Source organism: Aulonocara sp. 'chitande type north' Nkhata Bay, linkage group LG13, assembly GCF_057382095.1.
Source record: "Aulonocara sp. 'chitande type north' Nkhata Bay isolate Kocher_YH1m ecotype deep benthic linkage group LG13, A_spYH_male_GT1.1, whole genome shotgun sequence".
NCBI classification, from domain to species: Eukaryota; Metazoa; Chordata; class Actinopteri; order Cichliformes; family Cichlidae; genus Aulonocara; species Aulonocara sp. 'chitande type north' Nkhata Bay.
This window is the reverse complement of record NC_141356.1, coordinates 12,323,102-12,335,765: the sequence shown is the minus strand read 5'-3', so window position 1 is coordinate 12,335,765 and position 12,664 is coordinate 12,323,102. Positions and strand designations below refer to the sequence as shown.

The following is a 12,664-nucleotide window of genomic DNA, read 5'->3' as shown; positions in this document are numbered from 1 at the left end:
TAAGGTCTTTCTATACATATTTCTGTATGTTCATTTTGTAGTACAAGTAAATTATTATATATATCTTAGAGGTTGCTTTAGGTGGCTGATAACCCCAGAGATGAGCAATCCTTAGAATAATTAAATTTATATCCATAATCACATATTGTGTATGCTACCGTTGTATATAGTGTATTATCTTCTTTCTTTTTTATTTGTCTGTATTTTTCTTCTGCTATCTGTACACACAAATTTCCCCAACGTGTGATCAATGAAGTCGTATCTTATCTTATCTTAGAGACTTGATGAGACTGCCGAACACAACCTATCACATGAGACTGCAAACTTATCAGTAAAGTTGTTATTAATATTAGTAATATTATTGCAAGATATATAATACAATAATGATGGTAAGTTTAACAAAAAGTGAAAAATCCAGTTGACTATAAACCCAGATAATTATACAGAAAACCTTTAAAATATTGAAGAAAACAATGCACTGCAGAGCAGCAAAAAGAGCAACAACAATTCTTTGTACCTTTGTTAAATTCTTAAGCATTTAATAATAATGTTTCCCTTGAAATGTATGCAATTCATCTGTACAAAACCTCTATCCATATGACCAGCTGGTGTGTTTGTTCAGTCCAGTTATTTACAATAATATTCGAATATAGTGGTGGTGTAGAAACTTCATTACTAAATTAACTGTAATCAGCCAGCAAGCACAACCTCAGTACTAAAATGGTTATTGTATCGCAATATACAATTTTATACAAAAAAAAAAAAAAAAAAAAAAAAAAAAAATAATATATATATAGTAAATACAACATTAATTGGAAATCTAAAACCACAGCCACTTCAGCTGAGAGCAGTACTGCTCAGATTCTTGGTATTTATCTGTTGGTTGATGGCAACACTAAATAATATTTGTAAAGGATGCTGTTTGATTATTTTCTCTGTTCTATCTACATTTGACTCACTTTGACTGCATCAGCTGTCCTTTCCGTGTTACCATCAGTTACAGTGATAATCAGCTGCTACATCTGATACAGTGATGTTCATAATACAGCAGCACAGACAGACTAGCAGCTTGTCTATGCATCCTTTTTGCATGAAAAGGAACAAAATCAAGTCCACAAAAGGACAAAGCAGAAACAAGATTGAAACTGGAATGAAAAGACAGAATAAATTTATATCTGCTAAAAAATCTAAAATTGGAAAAATCAGTGTGGGAAGAATCATGACAAAGTAGTTAAAGAACAACAGAACCAAAGTTCCCAGACTTCTTCGTTTGTCTTCAGTGGGCACTGAGGTGGCAGCAGGCAGGGCTGTGAAAGTCCAGGCTAAGCAGAAGATGGACATAGGGGCAGGAAGGAGGGCATAAATAATTAAACGTACAAATTCTTTTAAGATTATGGCAAGAGGAACACTGACAATACAAAAAGCCCAGACCAGGACACAGACCAGCACAGAACTCCTAGTTTGTCTGAGGCAGTCCAACAGTGGGTAGGCAAAGAAGAAACATCTGTAACACAGGATGCGAACATATTATGATTATCACAGTACAGAATGGTATGTTTCTGACAATAATGATGCTTTCCAGTAGAAAACAACATTCATAGACATCCAAGTACACAGATGGAAGTACCTTTCCAAAGCGATGCACATCTTGAAGTAAAGACTGGCCATAGCACATGTTACGTCTGGTTCAGTTTGGGTAAGAAGGAAAAACAGCCGAGTCCGTGTAGGTGACAAACATAGTGATTTTATTACATGCTTCTAAGACAGAAGCATGGGAAGACAAGCGTACAGCCACAGATCTCCAAAAGAGTGGACCGTTCCCCATCCTTATATAACATTACACAGTTAGACCTTACTGGAAATAATAACAGTCTCCCCATAGTCCAAAGTTCTCCTTATACAAACATCAGATGATACTTTAGAGAAAAACCAAGTGTGTGACATGTCATGTTGTGCAGTTCGGTGAGCCTGTGTGTCCAACTAGAGAATGTCCTGACATGACCTCCCTGTGTAAATAAGGGTGAACGTGCGTGTTTACATAACTCTCTATGTGCATGTTCTGATGTAGGCCTGCAAATGAATTAGAACAAGGTCCTGCTAGACCCTCCAGTTATGGACGGTGAATACAATGCTGTGGATACCATTTGAGACTTGATTACAATGATGATAACCTGCATACATTAATCTTTACTCAGATTACCATAGATATAAAACAAAGATTATACTGTCATCAGATTCCACAATGGTAAATGATTAATGATTGATACTTCTAATTATAACTGTGATCATAAGAATACAAAATAAAATATCTCCTGGTCACATTCCTCCTCTTTGGGCTGGCTTGCCAGCCCAACTCACACCAGGATTTGTCTCCAAACCAAACAAACACGTTATGACACTTATCAACCCCAACACCTCCGTTGTTTTCCAATTTTCCCACAACCCAGCTGTTCTTTTTAGCTTCAGACTCGAGTTTCAGCCTGTCACGCTTCAGGCCCCTTTACCACCTCCTCTTGGAGTGAAGAAACGCCCTCGGATTCTTCTTCGACTTCCGGGGTTAGACCACGCTTCAGTCGTTACACAGATCTCGTTGGTCTCTGGTGTTCCTAGCTTTTGCCAACCCCTTCCTGGTTATCGCTGTGGTTATGGGATCCATCTTCTCAAGGAGCCCCAAGGCCATGACACTTGACCCCAGTTGCTGTGAAGGGTCCCCATATCTCCGTGTCCCCGTCTGGTGTCTGTTCCCTTCTCTGCAAGAGACAGAAAGCCAACACCTCTCCTGCGCTGGCTCTCCTAACCTAATGTTGTTGACTTTGTTTATTCCAATCCTATGCCATGCTTATGTGTGTAAGCGTGCATGCACTTAACCCTCTGCACGTGAAGTCAATAGCTCCAATATATCAATCCGATCCGTTGTCGGATGAAGCTTTTGACCTTCACAGACTAAGTGCCAGCTCCTTATAAGCACATTTGCAATGTGTGTATAAAAATGAACAACAGACCTCAAACAAATTGGGCATTCTTAATTCCAACTTAAGTGTAGTACTCAGTTTCTGATCATCTAATTATGCTTCTCACTGGTCCCCTAAATTGTCTAAAAACCTTTAATTTGCCATACCTAAATCATTAAAACACAAACCAAATGATAGACCCCCTATATAGCTTTTGCCTTTATGAGCACACTTCAATAATGAGCAACAACCTGCAATCTGTACCAAAAATCTTCATGGTCACACCTGCAATTAAAGATCAAATGCACTTTATACCTGTTTTAATTCTTCCTTATATAGAACCTCCTCAGTTTCAGGTTAGTTGCGATTAGTCTCAATTAATCGTTCTAGTTGTATTTTGCAATTCAGCTAAAAAGCAAACCTGTTAAAGCAAACAGCTTATTTACAACCACCTGCAAATCATAAGAGTAATAAAAGATTCAGCACAACAGACAAGTATCATGTTCCGGTTTCTCCAATCATTAAACCACTATTATTGCCGCAATTTGCTTTATTCACCCTTTGGGCAATGTTACTCCAAGAGAGAGAGCCCCCTAATGGCCAGTTAGTGGGCTCTAGGTTAAACTGTCCCCAAATTTGTTATTTGTTATCATTACTTGTTTTCATGTCACTTGTCTGTTTTCTACTGCACCCTTCTCACCAAAGCAAAGCAAACATTAGCAGCATATTGACCGTAGTCAGCCATCCACATCCCATAGATGCTATAAAAACATTTCCTGTAAAAGAATCACACATAAATTCATCCACCCTCTTGTTCTATCTCGGTGGAGGTTAACCTTAAGTCGTAGTCAAGTCTTATCAGCTTTTACCAGTCAGTCCGTTTGTTTTATTTCCAGTCTTTCATCCATTCATTCATTCATCCATTTTTTCTTTCTTTGCTGATAGTGGAAACCATCGCCGCATTTAGATTTCCGCCCTCAGCAAAATGAGCTCATTTCAAAAAGAAAAAGAAGAACTTGAGATCGGATTACCTCGCTGAATCCTTTTTTGGGCAGGGACTCTCATTTTCTAATTGTCCCCATAAGTGGTTTCCTCCAGAGCCAATTTCAATGCGGAGAAACTCACTTACAACAATTTTCTCGCCGACGTGTAATGCTTGTAATGCTTTCCGATGTGCAGATCTGCTTAAAGAAAAGATTCACAAACAAAAATCAGTGCACTGTCCAAAATATAAAACAAAATAAAATAAAAGATAACAAAAACAAAAATACCAACGCCCGGGTCTTAGGACTTGTCACTGAATATCCCTCCCATCAATAAAAATACCCACCTAAACCTACACAGAGTCAAATCAACACCACCTCAACCTTTTCCTATTCCTAAACCTATATGTTTTGCGTTCGTGAAACAAAATAGAACCGTTTCCATATTAAGTAATTTGAGCTCTTGAAATGTTTTAATTCTCTTAATTCTGCCAGTTTATTTCAACACTTATTCAATGACTTTTATTCAACTGCTACTTGGTCACTCAAATTTTACCTGTTCAAATTGCCTAGGGTTCAACAAAGTCTAGATCCCCGTTATCATGAAACTTGAACGGGTGTACGATGATTTACTTACAGTAATTAAGAATCATCACTCAACCTAGCTCTACTACTGGCACTGCGTGACTTTTCTCACACTGGAAACCAGAATTTAGTACAGAACTTTAATACCTCAAGCAATCGTGCTCAAGGGCTGCCCCCCCCTTTCTCTTCTTCTTTGTCCGTGTGTTCCTCCTTTTATTAAATCTCCATCACAATGATGTGGCGCTCTGAAATAAAACTCACACTGTTAATTCATCGTTTTCACTCTGCACCACTGCTCAGGCTGTTTTCTTTTCTTTTTGGTGTACAGTAAACAATTGAGTCGAGGCCTTAAGCCCCAGATATCTCGCACAGGCATCGTTTTCATAACCAAACCTCTCCGGACTCTGCTCCCCAGACCACACAAATGCCCTCTGGGCTTATTATTGTAACAGATTCTGTATTTGACTTTGTTGTGTGCAGCATTGAGCCTTTGTCAGTAAAGCATTCTTCATTGCAGCAGCTGGAGCATTGTGTGTCACTTCTTAGTGAATTAAATCAACATTTTGATTTTGGTGCATGGGTGTGTATCAGTTTTCACTCACTCAACGAGTGCATAAGTGTTCATGTGTGTGTTTCTCTTCATTCTAAGTCGGCGGATGCAGAAGTGGGTGTTTGTGTGTTTGTGTTCATCACCTTCCTGTTCTGTAGTTCAGGTAAACCAGCAGCCTGAAGCATGCCCCAGGGTCCTGCCCTCCTCTTTGGGTCTGTTTGCATCCGTTGTTGCAGCTGCCTGCATCTTCTCCTTGTAACTTGACCCTTTTGCTTCTGTAGCTCTTTCAGGGTTTACTCCTGCTGTTGGAGCTTTGCGTCAAGTCTGACGACCTCCTGCTCCAGCAAGCTTCCGCCTGATTTCAAGTCCTGTACGTGAAACTCCACGTCTGACTGATGAGTTCAACTAGCAACCAGCTCCTCCGGAGCCGTGCTCAGTTTCTGCTCCGATGCCTTGAGCTCTTACTGAAGGCAAAAACCTCAGAGTCTTTTCCTTCCACGTCAGATTGGAGTCTGTTTATGTTGTCCTTACTTTGCTCCACGGCCTTCTGCAGCTCTGCTGTTCGGCTCTTCTCAGAGGTCAGCATTCTTTTGCTCACCCTCCCTTTTCCTCCGGGCTTAATGCGCGTCTCGTCACAGCTTTGTCAGCTGAAGCTTTAGCGTTCTCCATCTCCGCTGCATGAGATTGTTTTCTGCAGCACTGTTGACATCCTCAAGTTGTTGTTATGAGTCCAGCTGGTGTGGCCTTCAGGGGTCAAAGGGTCAAAGATGGTCGCGGAGAGGGCAACGATGGTAGAGGGGAGGGTAGGAGTCCAGGTCAGCTTCGGCTTTCAGAAAAAACAAAAACAAAACAAAACAGGCGAACAGGAAAATGATGTTGTGTTGGCTGTGCTGTGTTGGCTGTGTTATCCCGAGAGGGGAGAAACAACGAGATCTCCCTTCCCCCCTTTTTTTTGTTTTTTCTCACCATATAATCAACTCATAACCCCCCAAGTTGACAGGACAACACAGGTACGTGTTAAAATTCTTAAGATCCTGTTTAGAAACCTAAAAAGGAATTTTCTACCATTCAGTAGTCCTTTGTCTTAAACACTCAACAAAAACATATCCCACTTTAACCACTAAATTTGTCGTATCCTCACTTAATCATCAGACCAGTGTCTTTGTCTTTTAACGTTAAGTTGTCGTCCTGCAACCCAGAGAGTCTTTTGTCAGTAGTGTATAAACTATATCATTTAAAAACAGGTGTATGTTAAGTGTCGCTACTTTAATCTTGCATGTACGTGCACATGTATGTAAGCTGTTTCTTCATTGCATGTATGGGTGCGTCTGTATATAGAATAAAATAGAATAGAATTCAACTTTATTGTCATTGCACATGCACAGGTACAGGGCAACGAAATGCAGTGTATGGGTTAATTTAACTTTTTCTCAAATGGGGCATTCCTCTAACATGCACATGTGTCTGTTCCTCACACTTCTCATACCTGTCTCTGGTTGTGTGTGGTTTTATTTGTTTCAGTCATTTACCAGGAACATCTTTTCCTTTTCTCCATGTCTTCCGCCAGAGGTTAACACTGGTGAGATTCAGGGACACAGCACCCAGAGCAGTTCAGCGAGAAAAACCTGCCTAAAACTACATTCTCTCTTTTTTTTTTTCTTTTTGTTTTCCAGGAGGGGTGGGGACAACTCTGGTGTCCAGCCGTGAATTTTTAGCCAAAGCTTGGCCTGTCTTCTGCTGCCGTACTCAGGTTTCCAGGTTAAGAAAAAACACCTGTATGAGGACACTAAACATACATTTAGTATTCGTATAAACATAACTGCCTAAATTATTGAACTCTTGAGGAGGGTTGATTTAACTCTTTACTAACTTTAAACCCCACAAGTAAAAATTTCATATGTTCTTGACTGCAAACACAAAAACTGCTTGATGTTATTACTAATCATTTTCCTCCACAACACTCCAAATCCTGTTCTCTCTTGTGTCCAGCAGGGGAATAAGGTGGCCTCTACTCTCACTGCTTCCCCAGTCAGAGACAATATCTCACTCACACTTCCACACTTTATTGTTTTCCCTTTTTCTTGACTATTATTATTTCACAGAAAATCAACTGACCTACTTCTCCTCTTCTGTCATGCAGAAAGTCACACACACACAGCACTCGGCCCCCACCTTGTCTTTCTCTCACAGACACACCTACACACACACACACACTCTAATCGTCCTTTCACAACAAAACTTCACAAACGTCTACTGCAACAGTTTTAAGCACGCAAAGCCAGCGAAAATTCACTCTCACATTCACTTCCCTAACAACTACAAAGTTTTCACATACAAAAATAATCCAGACAATCTACCATGCACCGTTTTCCCTCCTTATACGAGAGACTCAACCAACTTTTAAAAGCTTTATTTACACAACATCAAATAAAGCACAGATCTCTGCCTTTTCCAGGTAGAGAAGGAAATACGACCCAACTAAAAATCTCCCAGCAATCACACAAAGTTCTCAAATTTTGTCAAGATATTTATCCCCGCACTCCTACCTTACGGGAGTTTTACACAAGGGATCATTACTCTTTGAATTCTATTAAACCATAGTCACATTAGGAAATCACAAACACAAGACTACAAGGTTTAGTTTATTTAATATACTGAAATCTTTTAACCATACTTCTGAGACCCCCTTTCACCTAACAAAGAGAAGCTCAGAAGGACAGAAATGGAGAAATAGGGAGATGAAACCAAGGGCCGCAGCTGTACACACACACACTCCGCTCGTACTCGCGCGCGTGTGCCCGCTACCGCGCAGCACCACACAACCCCTCCTTTCTCCTAAGGAGAAATACACACACACACTCTCCTCTAACAGCGAGAGAAGAGAAAGGCGTTTTCGTTTTTTCACACTCTGGATCCACACAGAAGAAATTCAACAACACAAGACAGTTTATACAATTTACACTTTTAAATTCACACACACACGGGTACTTTATATTCTATATACACACGGGCCCGCATAGACGTCATATGCTAGAAGAGGTTACACCTAACTTTTTGACTAATTTAAAAGCACCTATAGCCCAGGCCTAGCCTTGCTGGTCAATACACACCTCGGGAACGCCCTCCCGATAGCGCTCGAATTCCTAAGAAAACACCATATGCCAGAACAACTTTATCTCACTTCTCTATTTCTCTGCTGGTGTTCCTAAATTTTTGACTAATTTAAAAGCATCTTTCAGCCCAGAGCCTAGCTCTTGCTTATCAATTACACGTCTCAAGTACGCCGCCTTGAAAAACGGTCAAATTACTAAATTCTACTTACTTTTAAAACTACTTCCCCGCCAGGAAAACACGGAGCTCCACCGGCCACGTGACACCTCACAGTTCACGCTTTCGGCTTTACTTAAAGCTCAGTGTGCCCAACGTTTAGATAGGATGCAGCCAGGTCTAACCTTCTTAATCAATCAATGCAGTAGAAGGCAATCACTCATAGATTACCTGGCCAATTAACCGGGAGTCCCAAGTCCCCAGCGGGAGGCCAAAACCGGGCTAGAACCTAACCACGCGTCCGGGATCAGGTGTCAGCGCCACCTGCTGAACAAACTGCATTCTTAGAGAGCCTAGCTTCTCAGTCCTAAACGAATTTACTTTTTTTAAAAGCCTCACGGTGAGCTCTCAGCCCCCCCGTTTAATTATCTGAAGCCCGAGACCGTCTCTGCTACCCTATTAAAACCAAATTATCCCTACACTACCGATTGACTGGCTGGCATTCCCAGTCAACCCACATTTAACCTCTTAAACCGTATCTATTTGTTTCCACACACCTTAAACCGTATTAACTTAAACACATAACTTCTTAACTCAAAATTCACCCCCAAAATAAACAGCAATGAATTTAGTCAGACTACTATGCCCTATTTTAAAACTAATTACACAAGATCACTATGGACCAACGCCAGAAGCCCAGACCGAGTGAATATTATTTAATTAAATTTAGTTTTAACTTCCAATATAGCGCCTTTGGATAAAAATCAACAGGTGGCACTCACCTTTTCTTATGTCGCCTGGCGTCACTCAGATAGGCTGCTGGCCCCCGCCCCTGTTTGTCACCCACACGATAGCTGCAAGCTCCCCTCTCCCCCAACCGGAGTTTCGGCACCAAGTTGTTACGTCTGGTTCAGTTTGGGTAAGAAGGAAAAACAGCCGAGTCCGTGTAGGTGACAAACATAGTGATTTTATTACATGCTTCTAAGACAGAAGCATGGGAAGACAAGCGTACAGCCACAGATCTCCAAAAGAGTGGACCGTTCCCCATCCTTATATAACATTACACAGTTAGACCTTACTGGAAATAATAACAGTCTCCCCATAGTCCAAAGTTCTCCTTATACAAACATCAGATGATACTTTAGAGAAAAACCAAGTGTGTGACATGTCATGTTGTGCAGTTCGGTGAGCCTGTGTGTCCAACTAGAGAATGTCCTGACATGACCTCCCTGTGTAAATAAGGGTGAACGTGCGTGTTTACATAACTCTCTATGTGCATGTTCTGATGTAGGCCTGCAAATGAATTAGAACAAGGTCCTGCTAGACCCTCCAGTTATGGACGGTGAATACAATGCTGTGGATACCATTTGAGACTTGATTACAATGATGATAACCTGCATACATTAATCTTTACTCAGATTACCATAGATATAAAACAAAGATTATACTGTCATCAGATTCCACAATGGTAAATGATTAATGATTGATACTTCTAATTATAACTGTGATCATAAGAATACAAAATAAAATATCTCCTGGTCACACACATGAGACGTGAATCATAACACAGATGCTTCATTCCACTCTCGCCACCCAAGCAATCATTATACACATCTGGATTAGATGTGAGATGAGGAGGTTTGTGTAAGAGATGATGGGGACCTTAACTCTTTGCACCTGTAGGAAATACATGTTAAAATTAAATTTCCACTTTATTTCCTCTCCTTCACACACATATGTTATATCTTTCTTTTTACTTTCTTTTTTTAACTTTCTTTTTATTGTTTTTCTTTAAACATTGTACAGTGGGGGTAGAGGATAACAACAAACAGAAGATAAAAAGAAAGAATAAAATGATAAAATAAAAAGTAGGTAAATAAATAAATAAACCAGGTGAAAAAAAGAACGTGTTGGGTTACCATTTTTCTAGAATTTGATTATTTCTCATTATCAGTGTGATGGTCTTTTTCCTGTCGAGTTTGTACTCAGTCCATTTCTCCCACTTTCAATACCATTGAAAGTGGGAGTAAGTCAATTGTTCCATGATTTGTATTTCATCTATAATTTTGATCTATTCATCCTGCGATGGTGGGTCTATCTTGTACATTTTCTTGTGATTGCCAATTTACAGGCTGCAAGCATAATTTTCAATATGTCTCTATCTTTGTTGAACACATTTCCTGTAATGACACCAAGACATAATAATGTACAAGACTGAGATACAGCATAACCCAGAATTTTAACCTATAACTAAATGAACATCTTCCTCAAATTTCTGGATTTTGGGAGAGAACCAAAATACATGGGAATGATTCACAATTACATCTCCACAGCTTTTCCAACACGGTTGTGGTAATGAAGTGTGTTTGTTCCTAATTCTGGGTGTCATAAAAAATCTAAATACATTTTTCCAGCAATGTAATCTTCAGGCACGTAATGATGATGTTGTTGACTGCTGTGTTTTCCAGATTTGTGACCATTCCTCATCAAATATGTTCAGTCCCAAGTCTCTCTGCCACTTCAGTTTTACATATGTTGTTGTTTAATCTCCTGGAAGTTCATAGAATTCCTATCTTTAATTAGTGTACATATCGCTGTTAATCCATTAGGAATCCACTGTTTAAATCTTTGGTCCATAGAACAAGGGAAAAAACCCTTATTATAAGCGATCCATTGAAGCAGTCCGAGCTCTTTTTCCAGTTTGTATTTTTGTACCAGATTAAACCATATTTTTAGCGTAAACTGAGTGACTAAATTCAGCTGTTTAATTACTCTCATTGCTTCTTCTCTGTCTCCTATAAGGCTGTGAATTTCTCTTCCTTGTACTGATTTTTCTAAATTCTTTCATTTGGCTGTAGCTAATTTTTTGGAAAAATGGTTTACAGATTTTCTGGAGGAGGACAGACATTTGTTTAGAACTCTTAAAGATGTTGAAGAAGCAAGCTCCTTTAAGCAAATACTTTGGTGTCCCTCCACTTTCAAAGAAATGTCAGGAGTCCGAATCGCAAAACAAGCGCGTATTCTCGGAAAAGTGGTTGCAGGAGGTGAGCTGGCTTCAAACAAATGATGTGGTGCAGAATATGTGTGAGGATGGAGCTAATGATTTCATTTTCATGATGATGAATTCAAATAATTAGAAACGCTACCAGTGTTTTTCTTTCTTTCTTCTAAATCTTAAAATCATTCAAATACTCACAGACTCATAAAAAAATGTATAAATATTAATTATTATTTACTTACTGCATAAAACACACAGTAGATGATCAGTATGGTCAAAGGAAGGCAGACACACATGTTGATCCACATCATCACTTCAAGGACATAACGCTCTTCTTGATCATTTTCTGTGATGGGGTTGTTGTATATGAATCTAAGAGGACCTCTTCCTCTGTAAAACACTTTATGGCATAGCAAGTAAAGGAAAACACAGCAGAGTATTAGTGTAATTATTTAGACATTAAATTATTGATGACATTAGTTAAGAAGAAGCAACTTCTGCTGAGCTGAAAGTAAAAACATGAAAGAGCCTCAACTTGTGCCGACAGGGACACGTCTGTAAAATAAAGCTGAGATGAAGAAAAACCGGCTTAAAACCAGTTTGATAGCACTTGATTGAAACTTAACTGATTTTGGTCAGATTTTGTTAGATGTACAGAACTGTCTATAAAAATTTTATTTGCACAAATTTAAACATGTTGTTATGTTATTAAATCTATGATTGTGAATAAAATTGATTCAGAAATTCCTCAAAAAATGTTCCAACACACCAAAAACAGTAAAAAAAAATATAACAACAACTCTCTGCAGGTTTTTTTAAATTTTTGTAAACTCCTTAAAGGCTTAACTTTGAACATTCATTGGAGTCTAATATGTATGTGTACTGAATGAACTGGATGCATTCTATGGGTAACTATTTTGTTATTTTGTGTTCACCAGGATCACCTGTTGTATTTACTGCTATTTTATATAAAGATGTGAACACAAATGACTGATCTGTCATCAGGTCTCCATCAAATAATTTAATATAAACTTAATACATTACCAGCACACACATTTACATTAGCTACACTGAAACAGAAGTGCACGACAAGAACAAAGGAAAAGAAGTTAGTACCACAACTTCAGTAGTTATTCAGCTGTTCTAGTTATGAGTCAGTTTCTTCATAACTATCCTCGTTTTCATGTAGAGAAAATATGAATAAGTGTAAACTTTGGCCTTACTTGTCTCAGGGCTGCTTCCAGCTGAACCAGTGGGTAAAATCTGTAATGTGATGAGTTTGTCTTAAACAAGGAAGCTGTGGTGACCTACTTTACAAACCTCGTACTCA

General features: G+C 39.2%; 1 protein-coding gene across 1 annotated transcript; it reads right to left on the bottom strand.

The window, feature by feature from the left end:
* Nucleotides 1–391: 391 nt before the first annotated feature.
* On the bottom strand, nucleotides 392–9,874 carry LOC147315757 (uncharacterized). Its single transcript, XM_086258744.1, has 2 exons — nucleotides 1,628–9,874; nucleotides 392–1,504 (listed from the first exon to the last, which is right to left on the bottom strand). Exons 1-2 carry the CDS (start codon nucleotides 1,666–1,668, stop codon nucleotides 994–996), a joined length of 552 nt encoding a protein of 183 aa, XP_086114870.1. The 5' UTR covers nucleotides 1,669–9,874; the 3' UTR covers nucleotides 392–993.
* Nucleotides 9,875–12,664: the final 2,790 nt, after the last annotated feature.